The sequence below is a fragment of the Leucoraja erinacea genome, chromosome 34 (genome assembly GCF_028641065.1).
Source record: "Leucoraja erinacea ecotype New England chromosome 34, Leri_hhj_1, whole genome shotgun sequence".
NCBI classification, from domain to species: domain Eukaryota; kingdom Metazoa; phylum Chordata; class Chondrichthyes; order Rajiformes; family Rajidae; genus Leucoraja; species Leucoraja erinaceus.
The window spans coordinates 2,032,794-2,049,908 of NC_073410.1; the positions used below are offsets into that span (position 1 = coordinate 2,032,794).

General features: G+C 46.1%; 1 protein-coding gene across 2 annotated transcripts; it reads left to right on the forward strand.

Annotated features, from left to right (window-relative positions):
* The first annotated feature begins 338 nt into the window (after window positions 1–338).
* Window positions 339–16,904, forward strand: LOC129712892 (2-hydroxyacylsphingosine 1-beta-galactosyltransferase-like). 2 transcript variants are annotated; one of them, XM_055661628.1, is made up of 6 exons: window positions 339–493; window positions 5,880–6,711; window positions 11,498–11,637; window positions 12,859–12,935; window positions 14,649–14,868; window positions 16,429–16,904. In XM_055661628.1, the coding sequence occupies exons 2-6, from the start codon at window positions 5,881–5,883 to the stop codon at window positions 16,754–16,756; spliced, it is 1,596 nt and encodes a 531-aa protein (XP_055517603.1). In that variant the 5' UTR covers window positions 339–493; window position 5,880; the 3' UTR covers window positions 16,757–16,904. The 2 variants fall into 2 exon arrangements, with proteins under 2 accessions (XP_055517603.1, XP_055517604.1); XM_055661629.1 differs by having other exon boundaries at window positions 490–511.
* Window positions 16,905–17,115: the final 211 nt, after the last annotated feature.

A 17,115-nucleotide genomic window follows, 5' to 3' on the forward strand; every position in this document is an offset into this window, starting at 1 on the left:
AGAACATAGTATTGTAAGCAAAAGTACAGTACAGTTCAGTTCAATATACACATAAATAAGCAGATACGGTGCAATAGGCTGTTACAGTTCAGAGTCTGTTTGTTGGCAAGTTTAATAGCCTGATGGCTGTGGGGAAGCAGCTGTTCCTGAACCTGGATGTAACAGATTTCAGGATCCTGTACTTTCTGCCCGATGGTAGTGGAGAGATGACCCGCTGAGTTTCTCCAGCATTTTTTGTCCACCAGCATTTTGTGCTTATCTTTTTGACCCTTGAGAAGGTTGGCTGTGACTGGGGGGGGGGAGAGGCACCGCCTGGGTCTGGGGAGGAGCTGCTCGGCCGCTGAACTGATGATCCAGTAGAACTGGTTCTGACTTGGGGCGGAGCTTTCAGGTAGGAAGTGAAACTGGGCTTGTTGGAAAAACGCGAGGTTCCCTGCTCCCCGGATTCAGCGAGAGAGGTGGGACGCCGTGCAGAAAAACTCCAGCCCCACAGGTGAGTGGGAGAGGAGAGGTAGGTAGAAAGGGGAGGGAGGTAGAGAGGGGTAGGGGGCTAGGTAGAGAGGGAGAGAGAAGGAATGGGGGCGAGGGAGAGTGGAGGTTGTGTGCAGTATCAGTCAGGATACAAGCTGTGAGGTTTACCACGCGTGCCAGGAACTGCAAACAAGAGCCTCACAGCTCGCATTATCCACCGCTGGCTTCCTGTGTTGCAACTCATTTTCTGAGCTCCAGTCTGTTGAGTTTTGTCAAGTTGGGAATAAAAGAGAGGGGGACAAAACCAACAGCAAAACCCGTTCTGATGCTCGCTAATGCAGTTGACTTTGATTTTACAATGTGGCTGTTGCAACAAGCCACAAACATCACTGTGCCAGTCACTCAAATGGAATTTGTATTTTGATCTCAAGTTTTTATGGTACATGTGAGATATTGGAGCAACAGAGAGTTTGTGTAGCTCCCTCTAACACATTGCAACATCAGGCAACTGAATCACCCTACTGCAAGAAAGCCCTGTACTACTATCTTCCTCATTGGTGACCCTTGGACTATCCACAAGTAACAACATGACATACCGTGACAGTTACGAGTGACTCAGAAAACACTAAACATTAATAATAAAAGACATTAATGATAAAACACCATCGATCAAGGTAGACAAAAGTGCTGGAGAAACTCAGCGGGTGCGGCAGCATCTATGGAGCGAAGGAAATAGGCAACGTTTCGGGACGAAACCCTTAAGGAAATAGGCAACGTTTCGGGACGAAATCCTAAAGGAAATAGGCAATGATTCGGGACGAGATCCTTAAGGAAATAGGCAACGTTTCGGGCCGAAACGTTGCCTATTTCCTTCGCTCCATAGATGCTGCTGCACCCGCTGAGTTTCTCCAGCACTTTTGTCTACCTTCGATTTTCCAGCATCTGCAGTTCCTTCTTAAACAATCCCGTTATCATGTATCTGTACACTGTGGACGGCTCGATTGTAATCATGTATTGTCTTTCTGCTGACTGGTTAGCACGCAACAGAAGCTTTTCACTGTACCTCGGTACACGTGACAATAAACTAAACTTAACAGGAACAGGCCCTATGGCCCCACAAAGACTAACTCCGAGCTGCCTGTAAATAACCCATTTCCCTCGAATCCCTGTATACCCATGTGCCTATCCAAGTGTTTGAAACGCCACTATCGTATCTGCCTCCACCACCATCCCAGCCATGCATTCCAGGCACCCACCACCCTCTATATTAAAACAAAAATCCCCCTGCACACCTCCTTGAAACATTTCCCCTCTGATGTTGAAGTTATGCCCTCTGGATTTTCACATTTTCACCCTGACTGTCTGAGAGTTGGAGAATGTCTTTGATTGCAGGATCTTTGCTACTAAAGGGAAGTGTGCAGTTTTATATGGGTTTTGGTTGGGTTTATAGATCTCTCTCTCTCTCACACACTCTCAATGTTGTATAACATTAGTAACCCCACCAATGTAAAGCACTTTGGCCAACGAGAGTTGTTTTTTAAATGTGCTATAGAAATAAAAGTGACTTGACTCTCACTCCCTCACTCTGACTCTCACTCTGACTCTCTGTCTCTCTCTGACTGTCTCTCTCGTTATCTCTCTCTCTCTCCTTCTCTCGCTCATCGTGCTGCTGAACTGGTTTGGGGAACAATGCAGTGCGAGAGGAATAGAGGTCACGGGAGGTCACACACAGATTAGGTTTAGGTTTTATGTGGTCACGTGTAACGAGATACCATGGAGAGCTTTGTTCTGGCTGTATCCAAGAGTCAGGCGTTTGTTGTCATTTGTCCCGAAACGTAACAATGACATTCCTATTTGCAGCAGCAACGTATATAAACAAAGTAGATAACTGAATAAACAAGAGGTTCAATGGTTGTTGGGACAAAGTTGTTCCTGAACCTGGACGTTACAGTTTTCAGGCGTCTGTCTGTACCTTCACCCTGATGGCGGGGGGGGGGGGGGGGGGGGGGGGGGGGAATGAGAGCCCGGCGTTGCTGCCTTACAGCGCTTGCAGCGCCAGAGTCCTGGGTTCGATCCCGACCACGGGTACTGTCTGTACGGAGTTTGTACGTTCTCTCCGTGACCTGCGTGGGTTTTCTCCGAGATGTTCGGTTTCCACCCACATTCCAAACATTCGAGACCCGAAACGTCACCTATTTCCTTCGCTCCGTAGATGCTGCCTCACCCGCTGAGTTTCTCCAGCATTTTTGTCTACCCAAGGCAGAAATGATTGTGCTTTTAAGAGGCTTTTGGACGGGCGCATGGATATGGATCAAGTGTAGGCAAAGGAAATTAAAGTAACTTGCGTTCATGTTTAGCGTGGACATTGTGGGAATGGATTGTCCCTGTGCTATATTCTGTGTGTGTCAGAGGGTCATTATATTGTGTGTGTGTGTGTAAATAGAGAGGACCTCATCTCCTTGCGTTGGGCTGTAAATCTTGCATCACCAAGTGGAGAGGTGTAATCTTTGGTAGACATAAGTGCTGGAGAAACTCAGCGGGTGCAGCAGTATCTATGGAGCGAAGGAAATAGGCAGCGTTTCAGGCCGAAACCCAAAGGGTTTCGGCCTGAAACGTTGCCTATTTCCTTCGCTCCATAGATGCTGCTGCACCCGCTGAGTTTGTGTTTCAGCCCAAAACGTTGATAGGTTGAATAAGTTAGGTCTTTATTCTCTGGAGCGCAGAAGGTTAAGGGGGGACTTGATAGAGGTCTTTAAAATGATGAGAGGGATAGACAGAGTTGATGTGGACAAGCTTTTCCCTTTGAGAATAGGGAAGATTCAAACGAGAGGACATGACTTCAGAATTAAGGGACAGAAGTTTAGGGTTAATATGAGGGGGAACTTCTTTACTCAGAGAGTGGTAGCGGTGTGGAATGAGCTTCCAGTGGAAGTGGTGGAGGCAGGTTCATTGGTATCATTTAAAAATAAATTGGATAGGCATATGGATGAGAAGGGAATGGAGGGTTATGGTATGAGTGCAGGCAGGTGGGACTAAGGGGAAAAAAAGTTGTTCGGCACGGACTTGTAGGGCCGAGATGGCCTGTTTCCGTGCTGTAATTGTTATATGGTTATATGGTTGCCTATTTCCATCGCTCCATAGATGCTGCTGCACCCGCTGAGTTTCTCCAGCACTTTTGTCTGTCTACCTTCGATTTTCCAGCATCTGCAGTTCCTTCTTAAAAAACGAGATGTAATCTTTACTCTTTATCAGAGCTTTGTGCTTCTTCTTGTGTGTGGCGTGTGCAGCCTAAAGTTGTTGGACAACTTGTTCTATTTGATCTTCCGTTTGTGCACGTCGAGTCGAGTTGACTTGCATTAGTCGAAACCGGGCGGACCACGTGAAGGTTGCAATCTTCCACCCCACTTATCCGATAAATGCTAGGAATGAGATAAGTGATGACTAACGGACAACTTAGCCAGAGGGCGGTGAATCAGTGGAGTTCATTGCCACACACGGCTGTGGAGGAGGCCAGGCCATTGGGGATTTTCTTACTTACACATTTCCTTGTACATTCTTTAAACCGGACTTAACCTTTCATCGACTTTTTGGAATCATGTGATGCAGCGGTACCGTAAGGATTGCTGATTTCAGTTCATGACGCGGATAGATCTACATCTCCGAATACAGATTTGAAAAATTCTCTTTTAAGGGGCCTTCTCTTCTATTTCTACTTTCCTCTTTCTCTCTTCCTTTTTTTATTTTTTATATACACACTTCACGTTTTTCTACTCTCTACCATCTATTTTTCCACTTTTTCTTCTTTCTATTGTTTTCTTTTTCTTGTCTTGCTTACTTCCTTCTCATAACATAAAACTAGAGGTTGTACATAGAATGGATTACGGTATTACATAGTTGGCACCTAAAATTAGGTTCCACTGTACTGTTTTGTGCTGTATTAACTTCTAATAAAATAAACAAACAAAAAAATAATAATTAAAAAAAATAATAATAATAAATTTAAAAAAAATGAATAAATAAATTTGAAAAAACGGAGATTGACAGATTCTTAAGTAGTGCAGGGTGTCAAAGGTTACGGGGAGAAGGAAGGAGAATGGGCCTATTCTTTATATTCCTTCCATGTGACAAATGCTGCCTTTGCTACTAGATGTAAGGTTCAGTATTGCATTGTATTGTATTGTATTCAAATTTATTGTCATTGTCTCAATTAGAGACAACAAAATGAATTTTCCTTACAGGCAGTATCATAAAAATAAATAAATAATAAATAATAAAACATATTAAAAATAAAATTGAATTGAATTAAAAAAAGAAAAGCACAAACGCAGAAAGTCCACGACACAACATAACACAGTGGCACCAAGGTGAGGCCCTTTGGCCCACTTTGTCCATGCTGACCCAGTACTGGGCTTGTCCCATTTCCCGCTGGACACTGCATGTGTGTGTCCAAATGTACTGTAAAACAGATAATTGAGTCCGCTTCGACTCCTTCCTCCGGCAGCTCATTCCCCATACAGACCTCCTGCTGAGATAAAGTTGGTCCTGAGGTCCCTTTAAATCTCTCATTGCAAAAGGATTTGAGTATAGGAGCAGAGAGGTTCTAATGCAGTTGTACAGGGTCTTGGTGAGACCACACCTGGAGTATTGCGTACAGTTTTGGTCTCCAAATCTGAGGACGGACATTATTGCCATAGAGGGAGTGCAGAGACGGTTCACCAGACTGATTCCTGGGATGTCAGGACTGTCTTATGAAGAAAGACTGGATAGACTTGGTTTATACTCTCTAGAATTTAGAAGATTGAGAGGGGATCTTATAGAAACTTACAAAATTCTTAAGGGGTTGGACAGGCAGGAAGATTGTTCCCGATGTTAGGGAAGTCCAGGACAAGGGGTCACAGCTTAAGGATAAAGGGGAAATCCTTTAAAACCGAGATCTTTTTTCACGCAGAGAGTGGTGAATCTCTGGAACTCTCTGCCACAGAGGGTAGTTGAGGCCAGTTCATTGGCTATATTTAAGAGGGAGTTAGATGTGGCCCTTGTGGCTAAGGGGATCAGGGGGTATGGAGAGAAGGCAGGTACGGGATACTGAGTTGGATGATCAGCCATGATCATATTGAATGGCGGTGCAGGCTCGAAGGGCCGAATGGCCTACTCCTGCACCTAATTTCTATGTTTCTATGTTTCACTTTAAGTCTGTGCCCTCTAATTTTAGAATCCTCTACCTTTGGAATTAAAGTGTTCACTTTAATGTACCCCTCTGCATAAGGCAACTGGATATAAATTCTAAACTTGTAATTCTAAACACTGTAAACTATATAAGGCAACTAAATTCTAAACTTGCATGCTGACTATTTCTGGCCATCGAGATCACAAATGCTAACAGTCCTGTTGTATGTTCCTCTCTGCAGGATGAAACTCTTGGTCATTGTGCAATGTCACCTCCTGTTGGCCTTGGCCACATCCAATCTTTCCATGGCGGCCAAGATAATGGTCATCCCGCCCATCATGTTTGAGAGCCACCTGCAGATATTCCGGACACTGGCCAAGGCTCTGTACAGCCAGGGGCACGAGGTGGTCCTTGTGGTGTCCCAGGGCCGCGAGATCGAGCCGTCCCCTCATTACCGCTCTCAGCTGTACCCTGGCATGTTCACCAGCCAGACCGCTGACCAGTTCCTGCAGGAGAGGATGGGCAACATCTTCTCTGGCAAGCTGACGTCGCTAGTGCTGTTTGGCATCCTGGACTCCTACACTGCAAACTGCGGGCTAATGGTGAGCAACAGGAACCTGGAGGAACGGCTGAGGGAAGAGAAGTTTGATCTGCTGCTGGTGGACCCTAACGAGATGTGTGGTTATGTCTACGCTGAAATCTTGGGCGTCAAGCATGTGACCTTTTCAACCGGGCTGTGGTTCCCTGCAGAACTTGGAGCGCCAGCACCAGTCTCGTATGTCCCTGAATTTAATTCCCTTATGACCGATCGGATGAATCTCCTGGAACGAGGTTGGAACGGTTTAATTTACGTTATCAGTCGCTTGGGCACTAGATGGGCCATCCTTCCAAAATATGACTCCATTATAAAGAAGCACAAAGATGGGCCTTCCAGGTCCATGATGGAGGTGGTCCAAGCCTCCAGTATGTTTCTTCTCTGCACTGACATGGCCCTGGAGTTCCCTCGACCAACACTGCCCTCGATTGTGTTTGTGGGTGGAATCCTCACCAAGCCGGCAAGCCCACTCTCAGAGGTGAGTGACTCCGTGCAGAGACACAAAAGGCTGAGTGAGGTAACTCAGCGGGTCAGGCAGCATCGCTGTTGAGGGAGGGATGGGTGACGTTTCAGTCACGTTTCACTGAGATATAGTAAAGGGATATAAATAACATTAGTTTATATCAGGTTGTAACTGGCTGAATAGATCAGAGCAGATAGAATAGAATAGAATAGAATAGTTTCTTTATTGTCATTGTAACATGGGCCATGTACAACGAAATTTTGGATACGATACGATTGTCAAGATACGATTTTGGGCAGTCACGGTGGCGTAGCGGTAGAGTTGCTGCCTTACAGCGAATGCAGCACCGGAGACCCGGGTTCGATCCCGACTACGGGCGCTGTCTGTACGGAGTTTGCACGTTCTCCCTGTGATCCGTGTGGGTTTTCTCCGAGATCTTCGGTTTCCTCCCACACTCCAAAGACGTACAGGTTTGTAGGTTAAAAATTGTCCCTAGTGTATATACGAACGTGTTAATGTGCAGGGATCGCTGGTCGGCGTGGACCTGGTGAGCCGACAGGGCCTTTTTCCGCGCTGTATCTCCAAACTAAACTAAACCACTATTTGTTTAAAAAGGAACTGCAGATGCTGGAAAAATCGAAGGTGGACGAAAATGCTGGAGAAACTCAGCGGGTGAGGCAGCATCTATGGAGCCGAAACGTCACATATTCCTTCGCACCATAGATGCTGCTTCACCCACTGAGTTGCCCCAGCAATTTTGTAAACCACCCACTTGCTCTGTTTTAATGAAGAGTTTTCAATTTTCCTGATAGCTCACGTGAATACATTTTTAGACGTGTTCTCTGCTACCTATACATTTATAGATATTGCCGTGGAAACACATCAGGGAGTCGAGGGGCATGTGTGGAGAGGGTCTTATCTGAGCGATCAGTTGTGTGGCAGTAATGGATTGAGGGATTCAGTATTGATTCGTGGTGAATGGTGCCCATACAGACTACAAAGTGGAAAATGTGTTCACATTGATTTTTTCCCTCTTCTGTCTGCTTTGAGTGTTAAGCGGAGTGGTTAAGTGACTGGTTGGGCCAAGTGGCAGTGATGTCCCCTGTCAAGTTGACACTTGTTTCCACGCTGGTTCCTCAGGGCTGCTTCTGGGTGAAGTTGGGTGGCAGCAACGTTGCAGTCACGTACGCACTTGTCCTGTTCGCTCATTCAACCCACCCTCTCGGTCCATTTAATGATGAGGAATTAATAGGTTTGCAGTCGGAGGCTGGGGGAAATACGACGGCAATTATTCCTCTGCTGTTTCTGTGCCCTCCTTACTGCTTGCTCTTGCTCTTGTTCCATAGTAACCATATAACCATATAACAATTACAGCACGGAAACAGGCCATCTCGGCCCTACAAGTCCATGCCGAACAACTTTTTTTTCCCCCTTAGTCCCACCTGCCTGCACTCATACCATAACCCTCCATTCCCTTCTCATCCATATGCCTATCCAATTTATTTTTAAATGATACCAATGAACCTGCCTCCACCACTTCCACTGGAAGCTCATTCCACACCGCTACCACTCTCTGAGTAAAGAAGTTCCCCCTCATATTACCCCTAAACTCCTGTCCCTTCATTCTGAAGTCATGTCCTCTTTAAAAGTAGAACTTTCTTCCTCGGAGTCTTGAGAAACTTTGCCACCTTCCTCTTGTAGTGTTTGCCCACGAGTTCTAGGTCTTCTAGACGGTGGGGGGGAAGGTTCCTTTTGTGGACCCGTTTTCTCATTTAAAATACCAGAGTCGATTTCTGACGCAACAACGGGCATCTGCCGGTACACGTTTTTCTTCAGTCCGTATTTTATTTTCGGTGTGTTTTTGCGCGTTTTACCGCGCGGAGCTAAATGGCGCGCGTCTTAGCTCTCCATAGCGCCACCGGAAGTCGCTCTCCGCAACTCTTGTTTTATGATTGTAACACTAGCTCTCATGGTGGGGTGCTCATTGTGCCTCAAAAACCCAATGCAATTGAATGGATGAATAAGTTTGTTTAAGAAGGAACTGCAGATGCTTGAAAATCGAAGGTAGACAAAAATGCTGGAGAAACTCAGCGGGTGCAGCAGCATCTATGGAGCGAAGGAAATAGGCAACGTTTCGGGCCGAAACCCGTAAGGGTTTCGGCCCGAAACGTTGCCTATTTCCTTAAGGATTTCGTCCCCCCCCACCCTACATCAGTCTGAAGAAGGGTTTTGGCCCGACTGAATGAATAAGTTTATTGGCCAAGTATGTTCACATACAAGGAATTTGCCTTGGTGCTCCGCTCACAAATAACAACACGACATACAGTAACAATTAAGAACGACACATAAAACATTAATAATAAAACATTATAGTTTAAACATGTGAATGAAATAAAATACCAGAGCAAAAGGAGGCTACAGACTTTCTGCTCAGTCAGTGACATAGCAGAGGGTGCTTTAAAACCTTGTCCTTTGATGGACTTTGTCCTCCGTCTGTGGACTAGTATGCTGAAGACCACATAAAACAGAAGCAGAATTAGGCCTCTCTGCTCTGCCATTCACAGAAACGTAGAAAATAGGTACAGGAGTAGGCCATTCGGCCCTTCGAGCCTGCACCGCCATTCAATGTGATCATGGCTGATCATCCATAATCAGTACCCCGTTCCTGCCTTCTCCCCATATCCCCTGACTCCGCTATCTTTAAGAGCCCTATCTAGCTCTCTCTTGAAAGTCTCTAGAGAACCTGCCTCCACCGCCCTCTGAGGCAGAGAATTCCATAGACACACCACTCTCTGTGAGGAAAAAGTCTCCTCATCTCCGTTCTAAATGGCTTACTCCCTTATTCTTAAACTGTGTGGCCCCTGGTTCTGGACTCCCCCAACATCGGGAACATGTTTCCTGCCTCTAGCGTGTGCAAACCCTTAATAATCTTATACGTTTCAATGAGATCCCCTCTCATTCTTCTAAACCCCAGAGTGTACAAGCCCAGCAGCTCCATTCTCTCAGCATATGAGTCTTGCCTCGACAGTCCCAGGGCTATTTTTCATCACAATTGCACGCGTGCCTCCTCTGCCTGGCTGAGAATAAAGCATCACAGCAGCAGGGAGTAAGGAGCAGTGACGGATGGGTAACGCAGTGGGAGTTTAATTAAAATGCTGATGTGGTGTTGAAAGGAAGAGTGGAAAATATTCTGTGTATTTCATAGGGATGTCAGTGCAAGCAAGCAGGCTTCAGTTCCCCAGGGGTGTTGCCCTTAACACCTGCGTCCTTCAGCAGTGAAGCCAGTGCTTGTGGTCTGTGTCTGTCTTGCAACCCGGCACTGGGGTAATAATAATGAGTCACAGAGTGCTGGAGTAACTCAGCCGGACAGGCAGCATCTCTGGGGAAAAGCAATAATGCTGTGGCCTCAACCTTTCTTCACACTCCAGACTTTATTTGTAGGAAGGAACTGCAGATGCTGGTTTAAACCTAAGGTAGACACAAAAAAACTGAAGTCTAAAGAAGGGTCTCGACCTCGACCTGAAGCGTCACCCATTCCTTCTCTCCAGAGATGCTGCCTGTCCCGCTGAGTTGCTCCAGCATTTTGTGTCTATCTTCGGTGTAAACCAGCATCTGCAGTTCCTTCCTACACACTAGAAGTGTTAATTCCACAGGGGAGCTGCTTCTGGCAGGCAAAGTGTGAAAGGAGGTATCGTGGAGTCATTCAGCTTGCACCTGACTACTAGAGCCACTGCCTCACAGCGTCAGAGACCCGGGTTCAATCCTGACCTCGGCTGCTGTCTGTGAGGAGTTTGCGTGCTGTGATGGTGGGGTCAGATGAGTTGGCCCCTCTGAATACTCTGTAGTGCAGGTGGAATCTTGGACTAGTGAATGGGAAAGTATGGACACTATCTGGGGCATGCTTAGCCACGCCCACACATCTATGCTCTCGATTAAAGGAATGCTAGATATTCTGCAGATACCCCAGAGTCTGGTTTGATTTGCTCTTAAATTGTGATTTATTTAGTCAGTATCAAATGGAAGGCTAATGGTGACAAGTTTGCAGAAACAATAGAATCTTCTCTTCGTGACCATCCTGTTACAAATGTTAACATCGCCAACAATGTCATCGTCCGTCATGAAAAGGACGCAAGCCTCCGGTGACAATCAGTGGGAGCCATCACTTGTCGCAGTAGATGACGGTGGTGGCAGAATTAGCTCAGGATCCTTCCAGTTTCCAGCCCCACGACATGGGCGCTTCTGCTATGGGGCCAAAAGTATAACGTTTCTACTTTTATTGCTTGTACATCCACGACTGAGCAGGCGAGTGCAAATCCAATTGCATTTGCAGATGACACCATCATTGTGGGCTGGGTATCAGATAATGATGAGACGGAGTACAGGAGGGAGATGGAGAACCTTGTGGCCTGGTGCAGAAACACCAACCAACGTCAGCAAGGCATAGGAGTAAAGGGCCTGTCCCACCTTCACAACCTCTGCCGAGTTTGCCCTTGACTCGTACTCGCAGCATGGTCGTCACGAGGTCGTAGCAGGCCGTGGTGCTAGTCGTAGGTACTCGTGGCATCAAGTAGGTCGGGGCGTTTTTTCAGCGTGATGAAAAATGTCCAGGAGTAAAAAAAAGGTTGCGAATTAGGTTGTGAAAGTGGGACAGGCCCTTTAGAAGCTCACAACTCATTGTAGTAAGCTAGACCTGTAGAAACACACTAGAGTTTATCAAGCCACAGAATATCACAGATAGACTTGACTGCTCGACTGAGAGTAAAAGATGTTCCTCATGTGTGTGTTTTTGATTTATCTGAAGGAGCTGACGGCCTGGGTGGAGGACGCAGTGGATGGGGTGGTGGTGGTGTCATTTGGAGCCGGAGTCAAATACCTGTCGGAAGAGTTATCAACAAAACTAGCAGCTGCTGTAGGACGTCTGCCGCACAAAATAATCTGGAGGTGGGTGAACAAGAGGTGGCAGCAAAAAGTAGGAAGCTGGAGGATGGGGGAGGCAAGGGGATGGAAAATAAGCAAAGAACGGGAGAGAAATTAAGCTAAGCTATCCAATTAAAATTAAAGAGGAAAGAATGTCTTAAAAGAGGCCAAGTGTAATGTTGAAGAAAGAAAGGGGAGATGAGTTGAGGAGTTCCTTCCTGGAAAGACTGGATAGACTCGGCTTGTACTCGCTGGAATTTAGAAGATTTGAGGGGGGATCTTATAGAAACTTACAACATTTTTAAGGGGTTGGACAGGCTAGATGCAGGAAGATTGTTCCCGATGTTGGGGAAGTCCAGAACACGGGGTCACAGTTTAAGGATGAGGGGGAAATCTTTTAGGGCCGAGATGAGAAAAACATTTTTTTTTCACACACAGAGAGTGGTGAATCTGTGGAATTCTCTGCCACCGAAGGTAGTTGAGGCCACACAGTTCATTGGCTATATTTAAGAGGGAGTTAGATGTGGCCCTTGTGGCTAAAGGGATCAGGGGGTATGGAGAGAAGGCAGGTACGGGATACTGAGTTGGATGATCAGCCATGATCATATTGAACGGCGGTGCAGGCTCCAAGGGCCGAATGGCCTCTACTCCTGCACCTAATTTCTACGTTTATATGTTCCCTCCCTCCAAGTTATTCCATTCCTCTGCCATTTCCCCATTATCATCTTCCCAGCAGTCCAACATCCATTCTTGCTGCTTATTTATTCTTTATATCACTGGCGATAAAAAATGTTGCTATCCTCTTTTATATTATTTAATCTTTTCTCCCTGTATTCCTTTTTTAGTTACCTCTGTTGTTTTTGTTTTACAAAGTAGTCTCTTCCTTCCACCTTTAAATAGCATTTAAGAAGGAACTGCAGATGCTGGAAAATCGAAGGTAGACAGAGGTGCTGGAGAAACTCAGCGGGTGCAGCAGCATCTATGGAGCGAAGGAAATAGGCAACGTTTTGGGCTGAAACCCGTAAGGGTTTCGGCCCGAAACGTTGCCTATTTCCTTAAGGATTTCATCCCCCCCCCACCCTACATCAGTCTGAAGAAGGGTTTTGGCCCGAAACGTTGCCTATTTCCTTCGCTCCTTAGATGCTGCTGCACCCGCTGAGTTTCTCCAGCACTTTTGTCTAACTTTAGATAGCAGCTCTTTGTAAAATTGGGGTCCATGCCATCAATCTTATCTTCATTCTTCAGGTACTTTGGAAAGAAGCCCAGTGGGTTGGGGACCAATACAAAACTGATGGAATGGATCCCACAGAATGATCTCCTTGGTATGTATCGACAGGAACCTGCAATTGTTGACTGTAGCAATAGGTTTTGATCACCAACTAAACAATGAGATACTGATTGGGGATGATCAGCCATGATCCCATTGAATGGTGGTGCTGGCTCGAAGGGCCGAATGGCCTACTCCTGCACCTACAGTCTATTGAGATTTTAAAATGCATGGATTGCACCACCTGTGACATTGAATTACAAGGCAACATTGTGAAAACACATCACTTCCCCTTTCTATGAAGGTGGCCCTATATTCCAAGATAGTATATATAAATCTGCCACAATTCCTCAACTTACTTTTCATGATCTGGTTCTGGTGAGCAGCTTATCAGCTGACACCTTGACTTTAGAAGCAACCAAAACAGAATTGACAAAAAGGTGGATGGGGGCTGTGCTGTAGATGTTGTATACATGGACTTTAGTAAGGCGTTTGGCAAGGTTCCGCATGGTAGGCTGCTCTGGAAGGTTAGATGGCATGGGATCCAAGGAGAGATAGCTGAATGGATAGCAAATTGGCTTTGTGGAAGGAAGCAGAGGGTGATGGTGGAAGCTTGTGGGGGCCTGTGACTAGTGGTGTGCCTCGGGGTTCAGTGCTGGGCCCGTTACTGTTTGTCATCTATATCAGTGATTTGGATGAGAATATACAGGGCAAGATTAGCAAGTTTGCTGATGATACAAAAGTGAGTGGTTTTGCAGATAGTGAAGATGGTTGTGAACGATTGCAGCAGGATCTGGATCGATTGGCCAGATGGGCGGAGGAATGGAATACAGAGAAGTGTGAGGTGTTGCATTTTGGTACGTCGAACATGGGCAGGATCCACACAGTAAATGGTCGGCCTCTGGGAGTGTTGTAGAGCAGAGGGATCTAGTAGTACAGGTGTATGGTTCCTTGCAGGTCGAGTCGCAGGTAGATAAGGTAGTCAAAAAGGCTTTTGGTGCATTGTCCTTCATCAGTCAGAGTATTGAGTATAGAAGTTGGGAGGTCATGTTGCAGTTGCATAAGACGTTGGTGAGACCGCATTTAGAATATTGTGTTCAGTTCTGGGCACCATGTTATAGGAAAGATATTGTCAAGCTGGAAAGTGTTGAGAGAAGATTTACGAGGATGTTGCCAGGACTAGAGGGTCTGAGCTATAGAAAGAGGTTGAGTAGGCTGGGTCTCTATTCCCTGGAGCGCAGGAGGATGAGGGGTGATCTTATAGAGGTGTATAAAATCACAAGAGGATCGGGTAGATGCACAGAGTCTCTTGCCCAGAGTAGGCGAATCGAGGACCAAAGGACATAGGTTTAAGGTGAAGGGGAAAAGATTTAATAGGAACCTGAATGGTAACCTTTCAGTGGGTTAGGATGCATGGAAGAAGCTGCCAGAGGTGGTAGTTGAGACTGGGACTATCCCAATGTTTAAGAAACAGTTAGACAGGTACATGGATAGGATGGGTTTGGAGAGATATGGACCAAATGCAGGCAAGTGGGACATGTTGCATTAGGGTTAGTCCCATTGGGCCGATGGCCTGTTTCCTCACTGCATGACTAAAATGGAAGCGCAGTTGACAAGACTGTGACAAACTCTGTAGCAGTAATGCAAGGCTATCCTCTGGATTGCCCGGAGAACCTGTTTCTGTGCTACATCTCACACTAATATTCGCAAAGTTTCTCAGATTTTCATGGCACTGTTAGTTACATTAACACTGGGTTATTTGATTTAGGTCATCAGAATGTCAAAGCATTTCTGAGCCACGGGGGCTTAAATGGTGTCTATGAATCCATCTACCATGGTGTACCAGTGGTGGGGATACCATTCTTTGGAGACCACTACGATATCATGACCAGAGTTCATGCCAAGGGCATGGGGATTTATCTGTCCTGGAACAGAATGTCAACAGAAGATATTTATCAAGCTCTCACCACAGTGACCACCGACCCAAGGTAAGAACCGATTACCCATGCCACCAGGCTGACCAGTTGCTCCACCTCCCTTTGCACCAATCATCTTCAACAACCCATTGGATCCCAGTTTCCTTTCCCCAAATTCTTGTAGTTTCTCTTTGAGGAGTCATAGAGCTGTGTAACAAGCAAACCTTGTCCATGTTGGCCCATGGCCTTCTAAACCCTTCCTATCCATATCTGTTTAAATACCTGTTAGATGCCATAATAGTATCCACTTTGGCAGTTCATTCCAGGTATATTCTACACTCCAAGTGAAAAACTTGCCCCTGAAGTCCTCTTAAACCCCCCCCCACCTCCCCCCACCCCACTCACCTTAAGACTATGTCCGAACTTTAGTTCTCAAATACCCCGAATGCCAAGTCTGGCCGATTTCTAAGGTGGAACTTAACAGGTTCTTGATTAGTGCGGGTATCAAGGGTTATGGGACGAAGGCAGGAGAATGGGGTTGAGAGGGAAAGATGGATCACGAGAGGAATTGATCAGGTAGATGCACAGAGTCTCTTGATTGAATGATAGAGCACACTCGTTGGGCCGAATGGCCTATTTCAGCTCATTATGACATGAACTTTATTATAAGGCAAATGTCTTAGTCAATAGGTGCAGTAGTAGGCCATTCGGCCCTTTGAGCCAGCACCGCCATTCAATGTGATCATGGCTGATCATCTACAATCGGTACCCCGTTCCTGCCTTCTCCCCATATCCCCCGACTCTGCTATCTTTAAGAGCCCTATCAAGCTCTCTCTTGAAAGTATCCAGAGAATACTTCACCACGCTGTTCACCTGGGTTTCCACTTTGTACTTGTAGATCTCTCTGTTCTGCGACACAATCCAGGGTCCTACCCTTTACTGTGCAAGTCCTGCCGCACTGTAAATAAATGACGGGTCTTTGTCCCAAACATTATGGAGGGAAGTGCGACACCTCACACTTATCAGCAGTAAATTCAATTTTCCATTCCTTGGTCCAAAGTACAAATCGATCTAGATCTAGTTGTAAACGGAGATATCTTGCCTCTGACTACGATACCCTCTCCCTTCAGGTGTTTTTCTCTAGTCCATATCCACCAACTAACCAGTGCACTCCACAACAAGGCTTCACAAATGACGTTTTCTATTTAAAACAGATTTCTTTGCGCTCTTCTAAATTTGCTTGGTGCCACTAACCATTACATCACCTCCGGAACTAGTTTAGTTTAGAGATACAGCGCGGAAACAGGCCCTTGGGCAGTGATCCCCGCACACTCGCTCTATCCTACACACACTAGGGCTGATTTACAATTACACCGAGCCAATCAACCTACAAACCCGTAGGACTTTAGAGGGAGGGAGGAAACTGGAGATCCTGAAGGAAACCCACACAGGTCACGGGAAGAACGTACAAAACCCGTACAGACAGCAACCGTAGTCAGGATGGAACCTGGGTCTCTGGCGCTGGATAGCAGCGACTCTAGTACAGAGCCACCATGCCGCCCCCTTAATTAAGACAGCAAATCAGCGCACGTGTACTAGGACAAACTGACACGCGTTTGCTCTGATTACCAGGTACAAGAAGCAGGCGATGTATTTGTCCAAACTGTATCGGGACCAACCCCTTCATCCAGTGAACCGCACCGTGTACTGGCTGGACTACGTTCTACGACACAACGGAGCGACACACCTGCGGCCCACCCTGTACGACATGGCCTTCTATCAGTATTACATGCTGGATGTGGCGGCCATTTCTATCGCCTGTGTGATATTACTTTGCTACTGTTTCCGAAGACTGCTGAGAAAACTGAAAGAAAGATTGTCGCCAAAAGTCAAATGCAGTCAAACGCAGAATGGATTTCAAAATAGAAAGATCATATCAGATGGCAAGAAAAAGAAGTGATCGAACTCACCAATGATACCCAACTTGGTTTCTTAACACTTGAAACACAGTTGCACAAGTATTTTGTTAGCCTCAAGCTAATGGAAGTTTTATGCTATTTCTACTGAATTTTTTATAATAAAGATTATCTTTATAAATTGGTGGAGACATTTTCTATTGTTTCAAGCCATGCTACAGATGTTTATTCTTCTCCTTATTTAACTTGCAGGAGTAACTCAGCGGGCCAGGCAGTATCTGCGGAAGGAATGGACAGACGGATATTTTGGGTTGAGGCTCTTCTTCGGAGACTCGAGTCTGAAGAAGGGCTCTGACATGAACCATCATCTTTCCATTTCCTCTACAGACGCTGCCGGGCCCGC